Here is a 21691-nt window from a genome sequence, read left to right on the forward strand (position 1 = left end):
AATCTTTCTACCTGCAGTACCTAACTTTATTGTAATTATAATGCCAAGCTTGTTATTACGATACAACACTAAATTTAAGTTCTTGATATTATTGGAGAGCACTATATCTAAGCCCCGTAGAGAACATTGGTAATTATGGTAAGAGATGTAATCAAGGAATGTCAGCAACTGCAATGCTTTTCCCAGCATTGACCCTGTGGAGGATTTTTGATATGTAGTAAACCCCCTGATGTGTGCTTACTGTGATAGCAATCATGTTTTGGAAGATGTGCAGGCATCCCATAAGGATCAGTATGCTTACAGAAGGCTTACAGTATATGATACGGAAATGGGGATGGTTAGCAAGATCTTTGTTTAACAAGATTACACAAGCTTTATGGACCATATGGCCACATTCAAGGCCACTGGCACATAAAACTGATATATGGTCATTACCAAGGAAGACCATACCAACATCATGTCTATTGCAATATCGTCTAAATCTGCGGAGCAGTGTATACACAGTCAGTGCAACCTCTGGCAGCAGCATCAACTCAATGGCCTATTGTTTCTCTCTTCTATACTCTCTCAATCTCTGTACCGCGCCAAGAGATGAGGGAATTTAGCTCTCAATGGCATCCCCCCTCTCCTAAAAATAGAGCTTATGAAAGTCTAAGATGCTTTCAGGAGCATTACTCCCATTGCGTTTGCTTCAGTGGAAAGCCATGCTCTGCCTCTCCTCTCTCTGCACCTTACCCACTCTCCCTGTGCTCTACATGGCCCAGACGCATTAGGAGATACACTGCACTCTCTGCATACACACCACCATCCAGCCCGGCTCAGAGCTCTGTCACTTCCACAAAGGACAGAGATGCTTCAACTCGGCAGTACACTTGCCGGAGTTGCGCCTGCAGTAAATATTTGCCCATGGCTGTTTGCCTTGACTCAGAGATTGAATGAAGCTCTAGTCTAGAAATAACAGTGTTAAGCTGGGACAGATGTTCTGTGACATCATTAAGATGTGGATAGTGTTCACTCATATCAGTGACGAATATGACTGCTGTCCAAAATGACAAGGAATTAGAGCCTACATGTATGTTGGAGAATCACGATTGGTTTGACTGGATGGCTGATGGCATCCAGTAGGGTATGTTTTGTGACCAGATTGGAAACATCTTGTTTTCTGCTACACACATTGATTGATCTTTCTTTCTCTCTCTGCCATTGGAAGGATAAATCTGTGAAAGCCAGAGTTGGATATGCTTTTGTTCCCAAATTACTGCCTCTGTCAGAACATTTCATTCAAACATTGCTGATGGGGAGCTATTGTTGAGTTGGCCACAAGCAACTCTATGTCTTTCTCCTTCTGTCTCTAATTAAACAATCACAGATTAGCAAACAGTTGCTATATCACACTCCTCTCTCATTTCTGCCTGTATAGGTGACTGTAGCATAGAAGCCCTTGCAACACTGCCCTCGTGCTGGTTTTTAGTGAAGCATTACTCCCGGCACAGACAGGTGTATTGCAGCATTGGTCAGAGCGACAGCAGAGGTTTGTCCAAATTGAATCACAGAACATAATGCACTTGAGGCGTGCGCCGGAGAGTGAGGTGCCACTGCCTGCACGGCACGCCGAGGCTCTGCAGTGGAGCGTTTCCTCCATCCGGATGATGGCATGCAGTGCTGCAGCAGAGAGACAGCCCGTGAGAGGAATTCATAATCTGGAAGTCACCCCCCCCCCAAACCCTGTTACACATACACACACACACACACATACACACACATACACTCTCTCTCTCTTTTTCTCTCTCTCTCTCTCTCTCTGTCACACACACACTCACCCCCTCCCCACTCATAGACGCACACACACACAGACACACTCACATTTTCTCACTCTCTTTCTGTTTCTTTCTCTCTCTCTCAGAGACACACACACATACACACACACACACACATACATTCACACTTTCTTACTCTCTTTCTCTCTCTCTCTCTCTCTCTCTCTCTCTCTCTCTCACACACACACACACACACACACACACTTTTTCTCTCTCTCTCTCTCTGTCTCACACACACATGGCTCTCATCCCCCTCTCTCTATTTCCATCTCTCTCTCTTATGCATGTGGTTTGGTGCCAAAAGGCTGTGACTGTTACACACTGTTGTTTCAGGTGCTGCATGAATTTTTAAAATCCTATATGAAAGATAAATGGCACGTTACTATCCCCTCTCCCAAGACACTTTCATGTGTCCTCTTCTTAAGTGAGCGCCCTGCCTGGACAAAAATAACTGGCTGAATGATCTAGTTGGGGAGAGCACGGATAGGAAATGACCAGAGTGTCATTTTGGCATTATCACATGAATAAAGGATGGGGATGGCAGTTGTGAACCGTGAACCATGACCATTGCCTCTTAATGATTGCTGCAGTGGGCAGCACTTTTTTTTTTTGTTTTCATTCCTGGGCATCAGATTGATGTGTTCTCTCCCCGGTAGGAAGGTCATGTTCCATCACTCTGCATCAGTATTAATTGTGGGAAGGAGAAATGCAAAATAGGGTCCTCATTCAAGAGGAATGGATGTCACGGTGCAAGACAACTCTCCTTCATCAAATGGTCATCCCGCTTTCCCTCCCTCTCTCTCTCTCTCTCTCTCTCTCTCTCTCTCCCTCTCCATCACAGAATACAATATTGTCAGCCAGTAGGAAGAGAGAGAGAAAAAAGAGAGAGAGAGAGAGAGAGAGAGAGAGAGAGAGAGAGCGGGGATAATACCTTGTGAATGCTTGATGAATGTAGTGGTCAGGCTTAGGCTGTCAGGCTGCTCTTTGGCTGTGCGGCAGGCAAGCACACAGAGAGAGAGCGTGAACACAGTGTCTGCGTGCGCACGCCTATGCGCGTGTGTGTCAGAGTGTAAGCGTGCGAACGCGTGTGTAGTGTGTGTATGTGCGTGTGTGTGAGCGCACGCACACGCAGCGATAGACCGCTCGAGCTCTGAGGCATTCCATCATCAGCTACACCCCTGCAGCCAGTCCCTCTCCTTACCCTCCTCCTCCTGGAGAGAGAGAGCAAGAGAGAGAGAGAGAGAGAGAGAGAGAGAGAGAGAGAGAGAGAGAGAGGGAGAGAGAGAGAGAGAGAGAGAGAGAGAGAGGGGAGAGAGAGAGAGAGGAGGGAGAGAGAGAGAGAGAGAGGGAGGGAGAGAGAGAGAGAGAGAGGGAGGGAGAGAGAGAGTCACGCAATACGCAAGGCACATCACGACAAGAAGTCTGAAATCTGCCCAGTCGAAGACTCCTCTTGCCTCTCTCTCCTTGTCACTGCTCTTCCGCTTAACCAGAGGAGAGGGGGAAAAAGAGAGAGAGAGAGAGAGAGAGCAAGAACGAGCGAGCGAGAAAGAGAGAAAAGGAAGAAGAGAGAGTCGTCGAGAGCCCACACTGCTTCTCCTCCTCCTCCGTGGCTGCGTGAGCGAGGGAGGGTGTTTTTTCTCTCTCTGTCTCTCTCTTTCTCTGCATTTGTTTGGTGCGGAGCCGCGGAGACAGAAGGCAGCTGAAGCCGGTGCCTAGTCTCTGAAGAGGCCAGGATGCTAAACAACGTGACAGACGGAGAAGAGGGGGATGGAGGACCCAACAGTCAGGGTGAGTCACCCCCCAGTGTGTGTGTATGTGTGTGTGGGTGTGTGTGTGTGTGTGTGTTGACGTGTATGTGGGTGGCTGCACTTTGTATGCAGAGAGTTGGACAGCATTGTACTGTATCACCCTCTTTGCAGCAGCAAAGTGTGTGTGTGTGTGTGTGTGTATGTGTGTCTGTGTGTGTGTGTGTGTGTGTGTGTGTGTGTGCGCGTGTGTGTTGGTGAGCTTTTACTGCAAGGCTGCTGTGAGGAGAATAATAATGCTTTTTCTCTGCCTGGAGAGGGGCAGTGCACGTGTGATTAAGTTTGCGAGTGATTGCACGTGAGTCTGCCTCTGTGTGTGCGTGTGTGTGGATGTGTGTGTGTGTGTGTGTGTGTGTGTGTGTGAGTACGTGGATTGCATATCAGTGTGTTTGTGTGTGTATGTGTCAGTTAATTGTGAATGTGTGTGATAATCAGCATCTGTGTTTGGATGAGAGGAAACGAGAGATGAAGAGAAAAAGAGAGAGAGAGATGGGGGGGAGAAAAGGAGGGAGAGAGAGAGGGGGGGATAAAAGGAGGGAGAGAGAGATGCTTGCTGCAGCATCGGGTTGACTCCAGTGTGGCTCTGCTAGTTGGCGAGGGAGCACAGTCCAGTTTCATCACGGTCACCTCCCCCGGGCTCACACATCAACCTGCCACTGCCTGCCAGCCTCTCCCTCTCTCCCTCTTTTTCTCTCTCATCTATCTATCTATCTATCTATCTATCTATCTATCAATCCTTCTGTATCTCTCTCTCTCTATCCATCCCTCCCCCCTGTATCTATCTGTAGCAGTGCTTGATAAAGGCTGGATTTAAATTTGCAGCAGAGTATGGCATCTTGATGGTGCATGGCATCCCCACTGATCCCTCCAGCTGACATGTCTCCGTCTGCCGGCCGCTGTGTCCGCCGCCGCCGCCGCCTGACATGCGGTGATGCCGGAGCGTCGAAGGCTCGCTTGGACGCCGGATCACACACACACACACACACTCTCTCTCTCTCTCTCCCGCCAAGTGCTGTCACATCCCTGCCCCCTCTCCTCTAAATCCCTCACTCAGGTGCTCTCCATGCAACCCTGCGTGGAAGGCTACCTCTGTCACACGCTGTCACTTCATGAATTGGTTCGCTTGGTGCCCCTCCTCGCCTACGGCTGCTTGGTGACAGATAGATAAAAATGAGAGCTGGAGAAGGATGGAGGGATGAGATAGAGAGAGAGACAGAATGAAAGAGGGAGGCTAAAAGATAGACAGATAGATGAGGAAAAAGAAATGAGAGATGTGTTAGGGAGAGAGAGAGAGAGAGAGAGAGAGAGAGAGAAAGAGATGAACAGACTCTGTAAGCCATATTTTAGAGAGCGTGGAAGAGATTCGAGAGCTCTCAGATGGGGCCTAGGATTTGTCTCTTATGTGCGCACTGCAACAAATTCTCAGCCCTTTGATGTGTGAGTGTGTGTGTGTGTGTGTGTGAATGTGTGCCTGCCTGCATGCATATGCGTGCTCATCCTCTTAGAGTGGCTTCTCTTCCTCACAATATGTGTGTAATGGTGCAGTTGGAAGGGACTAATGATACTACAGAATTATTTTTAAATGAACTGTCGTTTCTCTAAAGTCACACACACACACACACACACACACACACACACACACACACACACACACACACACACACACACACACACACACACACACACACACACACGCACACATTTCTCACTGAGCATCCAAGGCTTCTCGGAAGCTCATTATTAAGTCTTAGCTCTGGACCATGGGCGCTGTCCAAAGTGCTGAAATTTCACCCAAAATCGGCCGTGTTCCTGTGCTACTAACTGAGGTGCTGAAACGGGCTGGCATATGGCAGCTCTGTGTAAGTGATGTGGTCGCTGTCCAGGGTGCTGTGATGTCAGCTGCCTCCCTCGCTGCTGCTCAGCTCTGCTGCAAACTCGGAGTCTCCTCTACCAAAGCACCACTGCAGATAGATGGGTATGTGCTAAAGAGGGGCGGAATATTTTAGCATTACCTTTAGAAGAAGGCACCAAGGCAGTGCGTGCATATGAAGAGTGCGTGCATATGAAGAAGACATATTTGTATGTCTGTACATGTGTGTGTGTATGTGTGTGTGTGTCTGTGTCCGTGTGTCGGAGGGTCTGTGCATATGCAGTATTGTACGATTTGTATTCAGTTGTTTATGAATTTGCATGTGTGTGTATGTGAGAAACAGAGGTGACAGGTGCATACTACAGTACATTTGGGTTTGCACATAGTACAATACATGTATATATATGGTGTATATCTGTGATTAGAGAGAGAGAGTGTGTGTGTGTATGTGTGTGTATTTGCATGTGTCTGAATATCTGTATGTGTGTGCTTTGTGTGTGTCTGCGTCTGTGCGTGTGTGTGTGTGTTGGCCTGGTTTAGCGCTGCTCTCTGCCTGGAGATTGGGGACATGGTCTGTGCTGTGCTCTGCTGCAGTGGTCTGGCCTCGTCTTCTACAGACATATTTAGATTATCAGGACATCTGGCATGACACAGAGCAGCAGCAACACATATTACTGCCCTTTAGGCACATCACCTGTGAAAGCCACCTCCTACCCAGCACACACACACGCGCAAACAGTTCGACACCATCATATATTACTCATTGCATTGCAACAGCCTATTTGTGGTGCTGCACTGGCTGTTAGATGTGCACACATCTCTGTGGCATGGTGTGCATTTTTACACTGTTATATAGCAGGGTTATGTAGGAGCTTTCTGAAGCTCGTCACATGTCTTTCATGGCCAGAGTGACCCAAATGTCATGTTCTGCTGTAAAAACACTTCTTTCGTTGTGTTGCTTGTGGCTATTTTTGGAACATAAGGAGTGTATCTGGTGGTTTATGTGGATTAGCTGGCTGGCCCCTCCTCCTCCTCCTCTTCTACGTGTGTGTGTGTGTGTGTGTGTGTGTGTGTGTGTGTGTGTGTGTGTGTGTGTGTGTGTGTGTGTGAATGGGGAACTTTGAGCATCTGATAGCCCCCTAGAGCTCCCGAGGGTGTGCTGATGAATGGATCGCTAAAAGACAGCGCACACACACACACACACATACACACACCAACAAAAACACAAACACACTTATACTTAAGCTGCACAAATCCATACAGACAGAGGAAGACACATACAATCACACACATACGTGACGTACACACAAAGACAGACAGACACACACTACCTTCCATGATTACCACATATGCCCCAGGCCCCTGTGGTATTTAAGACTGGTCTTGTCATTGTGTATGATTGATTGAGGTCAGCTTGTTTAGGCCTCTCGGGATGGTACATTATATGCTTTCCGTGTGTCAGCATCATGCCTGCACTGGTCTACAGAGGCCTCCTGTGTAAGGTGTTCACGCCGGAAGACTGCGGAGCTATTTGGTATCTTTATACAGCACATAAAAATTTATACGACGTGTCATTTTTTTGCTCTACAAACATTTCCTCTCGTGTTAGACGCACTCTGGCAGATAAGGCGGCCGGCTCTTTATGGCTCGCTCGGAGCGGGAGAGAGGGGAAGCTGGTCGCCACGGAGTGGAGCGGACCGCAGCACAGCGTGTCTTTCGCTTTCCTGTGGGCCACTGGGATGGTGTCATCACACTCATCGACTTGGCATTTGTCTGCGGGCTGGTGACTCTATTGGATTAAAAGCAGAAATTGGATTCAAGGAGAGAAATGTGTCTATAGACTTCACACACACTGCACGGCTGACCTTATTATGGGGTCTGTAGCGGCCGGCCGCCCATCCCCCGGAGTGGTGCACAGCAAGGTAATGGAGCCCATCAAAGCAACAATAGCACCTCATGATGAGGAATGCCAAGAAAGCAGAGGTTTAGTAAAGGAGAGGATGAGAGAAAGAGAGAGAGAGAGAGAGAGAAAGAGAGAGAGGGGTGTAGATGGTAGGATGAATGGGAGGGTGAAGAGAGTGAAGGATGTGTAAGGGTGTGTTTGTGTGCATGTGTGTGTGCATTTGTGTGCATGCATGTGTGTGTTTGTGTGGACGAGTGGGGTGGGGGGATCGGGTGGCCCTTTCATTTGGGTTTTGTTTCACGCTGAGCCGGTGCGATTCCTTGCCAGCCTCCTTCTTAACAGTAATCCTGCGAATGTTGTTGATTTGTATTCCAGCCTTGGCACCGGCTGAACGTGAGGATACATTAGAAAGATGGCATTAAACCGCTGGGGAGCTGGCTGCCTGTAATAACAGGTTTTGTGCAGGGTTAGGCAGGGTGGCAGTGCCATGCGCCCGTTGGCTCTGCCCAGGCCCTCCACCCCTGCCCATGGGCATCTGATTGTCTACTCACCCCCCGAGCCCTCACTTCCTCATTACCCCTAATGACATGTAATCATGTAATCACATTAGAGATGCACTTACAAAATATACACACAATGGCAGATACAAATCACAAATAAATGCATCTGTGTTCTATACTGTGTATACTGAGCAGCATACATTATCTTTCAAAAGTTTGAAATCACGAAGAAAGAAAAATAAAATAGATATTCTATCCAAATATCTAAAATTGATCTGATACTGCAGACTCAATGTTGTAAATGATTTCAGCAGTAATTAGCTGTTTTATTGGATCATTTAGGGCCAATATCATGAAGATCTATTATCATACAAGGCCAATTTTCTGCTGCCATTCCTCTTATGTTTCAGTGGTATTTCATGTTAAAGATGCAGTCCAGCCAAAACCACTTCATGACCTTGAAATGGCTTGTATGCATCTCCCTCAGTGTGTGCCCCGCCCCTGACACTGTATACAACTCTGTTTGACAACTTTAATGGCTTTAAACAATAGTATGCTAATGTTACATAGCTAACTCTGAGACATTGGCTTGCTTATATCATAAAGCTAAATGTGCAGTTGCATCCTTAGGAAAACTATAATTTCCCGTAACAAACTCCACTATGCAGGTCAGTCAGGATTGGGTTCCATCTGTTGTAATGTGGAGCTGTTGTGGAGCTGGGCTAGCGTGCAGTAGCCTGAAAGTTGTCGGTTCAATTCCCGGCTTCCACCGTTGTGCCCTTGAGCAAGGCACTTAACCCCAAGTTGCTCCGGGGACAATGTGATCCCTTGTAATGTAGCTGACATATGTAAGTCACTTTGGTCAAGAAGTGTCTGCTAAATGTAATGTAATGTAATACGACAACGGCAGGCTGTTTTGATTCCTTCCAGCAAATAGCGCACCTATTTAAACCAGAAATACTTTGCCATGGTGTTTACTGCTTATTCCGCTCATAATATGTCTTGTAACACAGTATAAACACCCAAAGGACAAGTTTAAACCATTTAAAAAGTTGATTTGTGCTGTAGTGGGTCTTTAGCTAATCCTTAAATTGAGACTTTTCATTGCAAGAAATGGCCAGGAAAACAGGAAGTTTGCAGGGTTGAGATAGAGCCTGAGGGCGGCAGCGTACGACTGAGCAAATCGATAAAAAACATCAGAACCTTCTCATTTGAGAAACAGATGTCTCACACAGCCTCACTTGACGGAAAACACCAGTAGGCTATGATCATCAACAGTGACAAGGCCCTATAACGCTGACCTCCTGGGTAGAATTTCAAAGACAAATCCATAGACCTATCCAAGACTGGCCAAGGCAAGGGAAAAAACGAAGATGAACAGATATGGAATAAAATGGAAGAGTGAATGTCAAGATGATTAAAAAATGTTGTTATAGTCATAGAAGTTTAAGCTAGTTGTTGGATGTTTGGAGAACAGAGAATAACCTTTGTGAGGCATAACACCTAAAAATGTCAGAGTACTTGACATCATCTCTCAAGCATGTAATTATGTGGTTAGTATGTCATTTGTAATGGGAATCATTTTACCCTCCATCACTACACCATACCCTGTGGAAGGCACTTGACTCGAGCCAGTTTCACCCTTCAACAAATCGGTGACCCAAGACATTGCTCCAAATTCTGCAAGATATTTTTGGAAGTCGGTCAAACTGTAAAGTTGCAAACTTTAGGATGGCTGTAAATTTTGCTGTCGGCAAATAATGACGAACTCATGAAATGATGATGAAATCATTATTATTTCTGATCTGTATCTTTTAGTGGGTGATTCCAAACTTTTGAATAATAGTGTAGCCTACTGTATACAGTTACGTACATATATTCAGCTATCTACCTACTCACAAACCTTCGCCAACATACACATTTACCAGTTGACTAACCCACTGGTATTTTCTTATGAAAGTGCTCTATTTCATACTAATCAGCGACTGTGGCATCTGAATCATTTGAATTCCACTCTCCAACACCCCCCCCCCCACCCCCCCCCCCCCCCCCCCGCATGCTGGTATTGATTGGACAAGTGAGCAGCATTTAGTGTGTTTGATTGAGTGTGTGTGTGTGTCGCCAGGCAGCTGAGGGCGGGCTTTTCCATCTACATGCCTAATGGGAGGTCACGCTCTCCACCCTTCTCACAAGATGGGGGATTTCACAAGTGGATATTTAATTTCCTGTCCTCCACTAGAAAATGTTCTGGAGCTGGCTGTTATTCTCCTTTTCTCTTTTGCTGGCTTTTTTTCCATTTATTCTCTGCCCGACACACAATCTCTTTCTAATAAACACACACACACACACACATACACAGTCACACACACGTGGGCAGGCTATCATGATGAGATGCGATGGGTTCTGAATGCGAGTTGTTTGTGTGAGATGGGCAGTGTGTGTGTGTGGGGCTGTGCTGGTTCGTAATTGGAAGACAAATGGGGAATGATTGGCCTGATAAAATACGCCATGGCTTTGGCTGTCAGATTGCTAGACAGATTGTTATCATTATTGCTGGGAAAGTGTGTCTGTGTGTGTATGCGTGTGCATGTGTCTGTATATGTGCGTGTGTGTGTGTGTGTGTGTGTGTGTGTGTGTGCATGTATGTGTGTGTGTGTGTGCTGAGAGAAGTGCTGCGGGTCAGTCCTGCGTGTCCAAGTGATTTAATATCTGATCAGAGGAAAAAATCCATTTTCCTCCCACAAAGAGTTGTGAGAGACCGCAGTGTGCGAGCGTGTGATGATGAGAGATTCCTCTGAGAGCTCGCTTCTCATCTCGGGATGCGGATGCTGCCTCGGGCCGGACGGCACAGGGCCTCAGATGTGGCGGTCAGCATTAGAGAGGGATGGAGTTTAAGCCTTTATCAGTGCACACGCACACGCGCACACACACGCACACAAACACTTTATCTTTGTTGTGTAATAAAGCTGCACACTGAGGGTAGTAGTTGCTTCTGAATCATATAAAAGCGAAGATAATATTATGATGACAACCAAACATATGCCACCTCAGCCGTTGCCTTTGATATGACCTTGATGATCTGTGGAGACTTTATGATTTTGCAGTACACATATATATTTCTAGCATATGCTATATGGCGTAACATATACCTATGCATGTATGTAGTTGACATATATGATGTGCATTGATGCATGTATCACCTGTTCTTTTGTCTGTCATCAATATTTCATGCCTTACATATGGGTTGTGCATTGTGTGTGTTATTGTGTGGGGCATATCTGTTGTATGTTGCGTGTGGGCCAGGGGCCCAGCGTATTGATGTGTCTGTGCAGTTCAGCCAAGCTGTAGACTGCGGCCGCAGAGAGACTCGAGAATCCCCAGAGTGCGTTTCTCTCTAATCACCTTTCTGTTATTGTGCGCCGCTCTATAACACACACATCAGCACAAACACCCGATAGAATATCAAACGCTTTCCGTAACCTTGCCAGTATCTTTCTCCTGCTCTCTTTCTCTCTCTTGGACACGAACACACAGACACACACAGAGTGTTATTATTATTATTTCTGGTGGATGGCAGATGTTTAGTTGTCTGATTATTCAGTCAGAGTCGAACAGTCGAACAGAGGCTCCTTCACCTCTACGGTGACCTTGTGCAGGTTTGTCTTTTCTTATGGTCTTTGATGAAGTGCTCAGCCATCCCTCTGTGTAAAAACACTGTTCTATGAAAACAGATATATCGTCCGCTGTTTGAGCTAGTTATTAGTCCACACACACACACACACACACACACACACACAGCTACGCAGACAAGGCAAGGCTGGGTTTTCTACTGAGCTGCAGTGCAGGAGAGGACAGAAAACAGTTTAATAGACACTGGTTAACAAATGCGTCATCAAAACACTGTTGCTGGGTAATGAAGCATTTACTTGGTGAACACAGAGGAGTCAACAGCAAGAGCTACTAGTCCTTGAACCAGACCCCCTAATTTTGGTCAATCGGTACCATTCAAGGGGAATGAGTCTCATAGTGATTTTTGACAAAGTAAACCACCCTAGAATTAGACAATATGTGATAGCATTTGGGGTAGATTTATGTGTTTTATTAGCCTCTTTATGTCCACTGTATTTCTATGGAGGGATATCTTATAGGTCAATAGGCTAACAAATGTAACTAATAGATCCCCAAAAAACTTCCACAGCTGATTATTTACATTAAGTCAATATTGTTTTGTATTGAAACTTTTCTGAAATGTTATTTATAAGTATGTAAATGATCTACTGAAATACAAAATAATTTGCCATTAAAAAAATCTATTATCGAGTCTGAACTCTGAACCAGACATCTTCACCAGATTTTATAGAGGAGGTTCATATGATTTGTAAACTATAGTATCGAAAGTAAATAAAACAGAATAGAACAAAATGGAACATCTATAACATGGGTTTTCAGAAAATGTACGAAGACATTATCAAAAATATAGCATTTTAGGAATAACATTTGCTCTAATGTCTCCAAAATAAAAAAAACAAAAATGAGAATTTTGAACCTGACTTTATCCAATGTGTTAAGATTTCTGGACTTGAAATGTATGCAAATGATTGCATATTTCATTAGATAATGACTTATTTACATATACATAATATTTCAGAAAACTTCCAATAAAAAAAATATTAATTTAATGTAAATAATCGGCTGTGGAAGTTTTGTGGGGATATCTATTAGTTAATTTTTAGCCTATTTACCTGTTAATATATCCCTGCATAATCATATAATATGCAGGGTGATAACACACAAAAAGCTACTACCAATGTAATGCTATCACTTATTTTCTAACTCTAGGGTGGTATTATATACCTTGCCAAAAATCACGATAAAACGTATTCCTCTCAGATGGTTCCGACCATCCCCTCTGTCTCAAGGACTATACAGGGCAACGGAGCTCGAGTGCCCTAGTGCAGAGACCATTTGCAGATGAATGACTCCCAGCCTCAACCCACAGCTGGGTCGGGTCTTTGTACATTATACACAGAGCAAAAAAAGCCTCTAAGATGATATATAAAACTGTCTAAATATGCCATTATTTGTTCCTGTATCTGTTCAACAAACAAACTTAAACCTATAAGCCTTTGGGGTTTTGATATAGGCCTAGGCCCCGTTTCCCGATAACGACGGAGACACGCACTTACGAGGGTTTTCTACTATTCATCTTACGATCGTTCGTTTGGTTTTTCTGACTGTTTCCCGAACATGGGAGAACATAAACTACATGTTCCTTTCTCTGCTTTTACCTCATACGCCTAATAAAATATAGCCTTCACTTAGCAAAGATAATGGTAAACTATTTTAACAACGTCTCGTTTCATAACTTGATAGCATTTTTGTCTGCTTTTAATCACATTATTACTGTATGACCATTAAAGGTGCCCTGCCACACAAAACCGTTTTTACTTGTATTTTTTAAAACATGTTAGGTCCATATGTGTTTGTGATATGTCGTGAATGTGAAAATGAACAGCTACAGTAACTCCTCTGTCAGCTCTATCCACTGAAAAGAAATAAGCATAGAAATTAGGCAAATTGCAAAAGCTCTTCAGATTGACGTGGAATTGATGAGCTCATTACTATTCATGAGCTCGCCCAGTTGAGACCATGCCCACAAAATTCGTTTAGCTCTGACAGTTTTCTTAGGCCTATGCAAGAAAGGCTGAATGTCAGGACTTGTGCGCTATGCTACCCTGGAAATCCAGAGTTCTCGCGAGAGGACAATGGAATTGTCTCTGCGAGACACTCTGGCAAAGAGCAATGATGCATGTTACTTTTACCCCAACATTCCGGGGAACCAGCTAAACTGATGAAGACAGCGCTGCAACGTTGGAGGACAGTACACATTGGTCGTAGTGTTATCCGATTGTGCTGAAGTCCGAAATCATTCAGAGTAAACATGGTCTAGTGTCCAATTGCGTGCAGTGAGATTTTTAAATGCATGCTTGGTGCCGCCCCTCGAGTTGGGCCATTACATTGTTCTTGGCCAGACCCTTAATCTTTCTAGATTATCAGGGTCTGGATTTTCCAGGCTAGCGCTATGCACAAATAGAACTTCAACAATGCATTTTGCCCAAGAACCCTGACTTGAGGATCAAATGGCTTCAGTTTATTTTTTGGAACAATGCCACAGGCTTTGCAAAAAGGTTGCTGTTGAAGCCTGGAGCAGGCTACCATCGCAGTCTACGACCAGTGCCTGTAAGTAACACGTAATTGTCAACTCAAGGAGGTGCTATGTTATACAGGTTTAATGAACTCGCTAGCCTAGCAGGTTTTATGCACATTTGGACAATGCTAGCACTCGCTAGCCAAGCTAAGTTCATGCCATGAAGCTAAAATTAGTTGATAACGGCTGTCATGTTATGGACGAAACCTACTAGCTGTTAGCCAATCAGTACAGGACATGAGCAAAAAAAATCTAAAGTTTAGTTTCATGTGCTCACGGGAAACTTTCATGTGCGCACGTGAAAGTTTTATGTGCATGTGCTCACGTGAAAGTTTCATGTGCTCACGTGAAAGTTTCGTGTGCGCACATGAAAGTTTCATGTGAAAAGGTTTTGCGTGCGCATGAAAGTTTCACTTGAGCACATGAAACTAAACTTTTTTTTTTTTGCTCATGTCCCCTCCGTAAATCAGAGTCAAGCAGCTTAGCTCGTTGAATATTAATGAGAACTGCAAATCGAGCCGAGTCTTCATGCAGGCTTTCAATACCACACTAGAATGGCTTGAAACAAGGTAACCAAGGCATGTTTTCCACAAAAAATGTTACAGAGTAGAACTTCAGACATTACCACAAAGTAATGAAATACGTGTGGCAGGGCATCTTTAAATGTATGCTATTTTGCACGCTAAAACTCTGATTCATCACAAGTAGGCCTAAATACAATAAAGAATGGGATGATGTATTCTAAGTTGTAATTCCTCTGTATGTCCTGTTGGTGACCTAAGTGAAAAGTAGCCTACTGTTAGCAACACCAAAGAACTTTTCCTCTGTCGCACGCACGCTATTTGTTTATCCAGCAACGGCTTTGCAAATAACGATGTCCATAGACAAGGTAGAATATGTTGCATGATTTTATGAAAGTATGATGTATTGCGACATCATGCAAGTCAAATTTGTAGTTTCTTATGTCTCATTCCATCGAACTACAAACCCGCTACCCGATCTGGCAAACTTACTTAGTGCGGTTACAGCCGATAGAGGGCTGCGAAGCGAATGCAGAAGTGCCGTTCACCCTTTTACGAGTTGATGAACCACGGAAACAATTTTGGAAACATTATTTCAAGGTACAAAAAACTCTTTGGTGTTGCTTTAAGACGCTCTTAGCCGGTAGTGAGAACTCTGGAGCACTTGTAGATCTGCAAGTGTTTTCACAATGCTCTTAAGCTACGATGGTTTTGGGAAACAGTCGGCAAATCTTAAGACGTTTGTAAGAGGGACTTTACGATGCTCTTAGGCTTACGATGCTTTCGGGAAACGGTGCCCAAGATATCAGCCAAATTTAGCCCCGCCCACAACATTTGAGGTCGGGAAGTTAGCCTGGACTTGTTCCGTTTTGGAGCAACCCGAACCAGAGCTGTTCCGACCAATCAAATTGGGCTTTGTACGATGATGGACAGATGAGCAACAGTGCCTGTCACGTCATCTGAGCACGCTTATGTTGATTTCGTTTGCAACAAAAACACTGTGGCTAGAAGCTAGACAGATGGCTTCTAAGACCCCATTAACCCAGGAAAAATGCATATTATTTTTGAAAACTCTTGCCAAAGTAGATATGTGGGAAAACTCCGGTTTCAATTTCATCAAGGGAAAAGAGTATTTTTGCATTGTGACATGTTGTTCATTCATATGTTTGGAATCCCTGATTGGCCATCTGTTTTGCTCGAGGGGTTTGTGACACCCTTCCCCAGCTGTTTTTAGCATCTGTGTGAACAAAATTATTTTTAAAAACGAAGGAGGGGAAATATCCGTTTTTCCGAATAGCCTACAGTATACCCTGCTACATATTTTGTTGTCTTAGATTTCACTATCAGGTGTTGTACAAGATATTGACAGCGGAATAACTTTAAAAAACGACCAGAAAACAATGTTAAAGGCGAACTATGCATTTTTATTTTAGCTTAATTTACCTTAACTTAACAGCTTTGGAGTCATTGGAATGGTTATATGACTTTTTTCAGGTTGAATGGTGGCCGTCTCGCTTCCCCCTAGCGCCTGTGAGCGGAAAAACCACCCTTGCAACTTTGGGCCAGTGGGCAGATGGCCTCAGTGTCAGGAAGTATAACGAGTGTAACACATTTCTTTACTGCATTTAAATACACATGCACGCCAGGCACCGGCTAGAACAAGGTAGCTTTTCAGACATTCGTCATGACAGAGCCAGCGAAAAGAAGCAAAAACCGAGAAAACAGTGAAGAAATGGCCAATACTGCATAGTTTCTCTTTAAGGTATTTGTAGAGAAGAAGGATAGTTCGGGTGTTCTTCCTACAGCTCACGGTAAGCTATTTTGTTGCTCTGATCCAATTGAGTGCAGAGGCATTTCCCCCCTTGTATTGGTTGAAACATGCCCCAATAATCATGTCCCAATGGAGCCGTATCAGACTCAAATTCTGACTAGCATTGAGTATGACGACGTCAGGCTAAAAAAGCCTATGAAGCCTTCTAGCATATACACTATACACGGATATATATTGCCAGTAGGCTACTACATTAGCCTAGAAATCTAGACGCGCCCCTAGCGGCAGCTGCCAGGGCTACTACTACATGGTAAAATCAAAGATTGTTAAGGCGGAGCAAGATACTTCGTCGTAGTTCATGTCTATGGGCGCGAAATGGGGATCGAATCCTGTCTGCATAAAGAGGCGTGTCGATGACGTATTGACGAGCGTAAGTTGCAACCGGCCAACAGCAGCGGCAGAAATAACCGGCGCACACCTGATATAAGGTTGATTTTCTCCAGACTGGATTGCTCAAAAATGCTAAAAATGTACCTGAAATGTTCAGAAGGGTTTGAGGATCATGAAAATGTGCCCAAAATTCACATTCCTAACTCTATAGAACCAAGACCTTAGCATATGTGGTGAAATTCTGAGCTATGCCCATAGACTTCAATAGAGCAGTCGCTGCCTCTGCTCTGCATAAAGGGGGATTTTGACCCCCCCCCCCCCCCCCCTCGTGCGATCCGGGTTCCCGGAAGTGGCTCCTGATGAAATATCTTGCTCCGCCTTAACAATCTTTGGTAAAATGTTGTTTTCCGTGCATATTTCAACTCATGTTTTAATGGAGTAGGCGTAGCCTAAATTAGAGAGAAAGCCAACTGCTACGTCTGTCTCTAGTCTTGCTAGTTTCCGTTGAAGGCTCGTTGATTTTGGTTGAATTTCCCGGGGAGCTAGATGGGAACCTACAGTGAGCTGACTCGGTGGGGGTTGATAGCATCATAGAATTGTAGTTATCACATTTCTATAATGTGTATTAAATTAAACGACTAGTAGGTGAAATTACTATGTTGCAGAATTGAAATGTAGGCTATGGAATGGGTGTATGGCACCATGCACAAAGATATTCGATTTGATAGACTTTCCCCAAACACATGGAAACTGTGTTTCCATCGCATTATTTGTGCTTTCTTGAATAATGTACTTGTATAATTCATAAGAGTGTTAGTGAGGTCAGGCACTGATGTTGGACCTTGCTTTGTGAACCAAGTGTGAACACCTATGACAGTAGGCTTACCATATTTGAAATGACTGAGCCATTTCAGCAGAATGTCAGAATGACCCATTCTTTTGCAAATGTTTGTGAATGCAAACTGCACGACTATGTGCTTGATTTAATTTCCTGTGGCAATAAATTAAACACATAAAGTAAGTGTTTTAAGTGTCCCAATACTTTTTCCATATAGTGTTTAGGCTATATTCTGCTGCTGTGTGGGCCTATTGAAATGACTGAGAACATGGAGGAAGGAAGGCTCTCCTCTCAGCATGTGCTTTCTTTCTCAGCAACAGGGAGAAAAGTCCGTTACCATGGTGAGAGGAGTCAGAGGTAAACTGATTGGCACATTTCTCACGGCCGAGGAGTATTGATTGGTGTGAGAGTGACTGATTGGCTATCAATAAAAAAGGTGCTGAAGAGAATTGAGAGTGTAGTGAGGAGAGCGTACGTGCCCCCCCCCCCCCCCCCACCCCTCACACACACTGCTCTCTGCAGCATGGCTGATAAATGGATATATCCAAACAGTGTGGTCCTGCATAAGTCGGCACAAGCTCTAACTACTGATAATAACACACCATATGGGTTTTTTGGTGGTTGTCTGCATGTTTTATTGCAGATGAATACCTAACACATATGCCTAATTTGATCATCACAGTCATTGTTTTTTTTATGATAACATTAGTTAAAAAGAAAATGAATGACAGACTCATGCTACAGAACCGACACACTAAAAGGACATTAGCGAATGCTTCATGCTTTATTTGCGCCTTAAAACATGGCATGGTGTGTACTACAAATTGATTGCATTTGAGTGAAAAGGCATTGTATGGGGCACAGGAGAGTGGCCAGGCAAGCTGCACTTTCTTACTCATGCATGTGCATTTACAGGTATGGGATGCTCCAGGGACAAATGGGAGTCTCTTGCAAAAACAGGAGAAGTGTTAAGAGAAATTGATTAGGTATTCCGGCATATGCATGAAAACATTGCACGCTTTGCCGTGAAGAAATGCCACCTTTTCAAAGTAGGTGAAAAATTGCGGTTAAACGTATCAAGAGGAGAAACTTCGAGAAACATCAGAATAACTATTCAGTACACCAGCACCAGTTCGGCTTTGAACAATGTCGAAAGCAACTTTTACTGAAATGGAGAAAAATAACAGCATTATCTTGCTGTTTGTTGACGTCTTATATCGTATTACTTCATGATTTCTAAACTTTTGATTTGATTCCTTTTAATGTTATCACCGGCTGACTCAATTCAACTCCGCCTGTGATTGATGTACAGTATAGTGCCCTGTTGTGGCCATCACAAATTATATTAAAGGGTGGTGACGGGCGGTAATGAGTACTGTGTTTACATGATGAAGTGAAAGCTTAGTAAACTCCACACAATTAGGTAAGGCACAGCGCGTGATTTCTGCAGGCGGAAAACATTGGCATTTATGCTTTCTTCGTACATCTGCCCCTCAGAGTTGTGACAGATGTTACCCCCACTGCAAGGTGTCACAGATTAAGAATATGTCAATAATTCATTTTTGACAAAAATGTCAGATGGAACCTTATAATTCTAAGGGGACGAACTCTCAAAAAGGGCAGAAAGGGTTGTTGCCGTGGTCAGGAGAAGATTGGGTGGCTGTCGGTCAGCATGGTGCCAGGGTGCCATGTCAGGGATCTGTCTGTGTCACAGGGCAAGTGGGTATCAAGTCGCAGATGGTACAGACTGTTTTAGAGGTTAAATAAACAGAGTGAGAGAGAGAGAGAGAGATAGATAGATAGATAGGGAGAGTAATATGAGGTGTGTGAGAGAGAGAGAGAGAGAGAGAATGCAAGATTACATCTCACATGTCTCACATTTCAGCAAATTAGGACACTAACTTGGAGAGCTGCCCAAACCTACGCCATGCCATGTCACGAAAGCCACCCATGATGAGATGACTCTCGCACGTCCCCATCCGACCTCCAACCCCACCACCTCCACCAGCACCACCACCTTCGGCTCTGGTCCCTCACGGCACTCAGTGTCTCATCCCTGACGGACATGACTCCAACATCTGAGTGGCTCCAACCCACAGCGAACGCGAGGCCTTGAGCCTCGATGATTCATTAAAGCGTGCGCCGCCTCCAGTCCCCCCCCCAGTGCGCCATCTTCGCTTGACCCTGTGGTGCCGCCCGCCACCGCGATGGATGAGGTGGTAGGCGGCGTCCTTAACCATACCGCTGGAACAGGGTGCGCAGCCATTGCAGACGGCACTACCGCACTCTCTGGGAGAGCCAAATGGTGATTGCGACACTTACCTGAAGAAGCACACTGCTAGAGGCTAGGGTGGGGGTGGGTGTAAGCACTCGGGTGGAGGCAGGTCAGGGCTGGGTGTGTTGGTGTGGGCTGATGAATGAATCACTTCTCAAGGTTAGTGTGTCTGACAACGTCCGTGTGGGCTTCTCTTGTTAGCTTTTTCAATTCCTGAAAAAAAAGAAACTCTTCCTGAACGTCCTTTCTGTGAAATGGTTTAATCTGCTTGCCAGATGTCGCCCCTCTCATCCCGGCCACCGGTTGGGCCTGACATCAATTTGCATGATTGCCTATACACTAATGCCACCCAGGCTGATGGCATTGTCATTTTGCTGACAGAGGACCTTGAGTAGGCAAGTGTACGTACAGTGTTTTATGATGTCACTGCTACTGTAGCGCGTGCACTTCCTGTCTCAGCCCCCTCTGCGCTCTCAATGGCCAACACAGTGGCTGCAGGTCCTTGCTGTGGGTGTGGCGTGCAGATTGTGGGTGAATGGCTGCAGTGCTGTTTTTTTTTTTACCGTCACTGAAATGTTCGTCATCCGGGCTCCAGGTTGCTCTGGAGAAACTTATGTAAAGGCTATTAGTATTTCCTTTGAAGAAGGGTACTTGGCACAGGTGTATCTGAGGATGGGGCAGAGGGCAGGACCAGGGGGCAGGAGGGTTAGGTGGGGTCACGGGTGAGCACACTTGTAAGGGAAACGGCAAATAATTTACCGTTTTTTGACAGATCGCTGCATGTTCTTGGGTGACTTACAGCACCCAAAAGAACAAACGCATTAATTCCATTTATTGATCGCTGTGTTGACAGCACTTGTTCTAGAAGCTTGTGTGTGTGTTTGTGTGTGTGTGTGTGTGTGTGTGTTGGTGTGGATGTATGAAGGTGTGAGCCGCACTCTGGCTGGATCTCACAGCACACACAGTTGTTATGTAATAGCGGAGTGTGTTGCATGTTATGTCACTGCAGAAGAGCATTGTATTATATAAGAGCTTCCTCTTAATGCCATATACAGGATTTTAATATCGTGGCTTCATGGTAATTCCGCTGATGCACTTGCAGTTTGATTTACAGCTTTGCCAAATTACGATGGACAGCTGTTTCTGGGAGGGGAAGGCAGGGGCCATTTTGTGGAGAGGATAAAGGGCATGGAGCGGGGGAGGGAGGGAGGGAGGGAGAGAAAAGGGGGACAAGGAAAAGAAGGGAAGGATGAGGATGATTTTTGGAAGCTGAAATGAAACAGGAAGACAGAGGGAGAGGGAGAGATGAAGCTCGGAGCGGACGCACAGAGTACACACTGAGATTAGAAATTAGCCTACAATATCAGGTATCTGAGATTAGAAATTAGCCTACAACATCAGGTATCTGAGCACAATTACCTTGGAGCTATTAATACCCATCCAAGTTTTGTGTTCTAATATAATGTATGTGTGCATATAGCTATTATAAGGTTATTTCTCTGTGTGTTAACACGTTGAGTGAAACACACCTACCTCCTCACACACATTGCTCTCGCCCATGACTCTTCCTCTCACATATTCGCTAATCCCCCCCCAGCCTAAGCTGCTAACACATCTGACTCCCCCCCCCCCCCCCCCCCCCCCCTCTCTGTCTTGTGCGAACGGAGATTATGAAATGTAGCTCAATCTAATCCGGCCCCTACATCCATCTCTCCCACTCGGACAGACACCCCCAGCTGCACTACGGCCCACGGACATGGCTGCCCTAGACACACACACACACACACACACAC

General features: G+C 45.0%; 1 protein-coding gene across 2 annotated transcripts in view; it reads left to right on the forward strand.

The window, feature by feature from the left end:
* Window positions 1-3159: 3159 nt before the first annotated feature.
* Window positions 3160-21691, forward strand: part of slc12a5b (solute carrier family 12 member 5b) — a 79878-nt gene continuing 61346 nt past the window's right edge. For both annotated transcript variants that reach the window (XM_042098297.1, XM_042098298.1), the window contains exon 1: window positions 3160-3605. In XM_042098297.1, coding sequence (XP_041954231.1) covers window positions 3551-3605 — 55 coding nt within the window. In that variant the 5' untranslated portion in view covers window positions 3160-3550. The remainder of the gene's footprint in view (window positions 3606-21691) is intronic.

This window comes from Alosa sapidissima, chromosome 7 (assembly GCF_018492685.1).
Source record: "Alosa sapidissima isolate fAloSap1 chromosome 7, fAloSap1.pri, whole genome shotgun sequence".
NCBI classification, from domain to species: Eukaryota; Metazoa; Chordata; class Actinopteri; order Clupeiformes; family Clupeidae; genus Alosa; species Alosa sapidissima.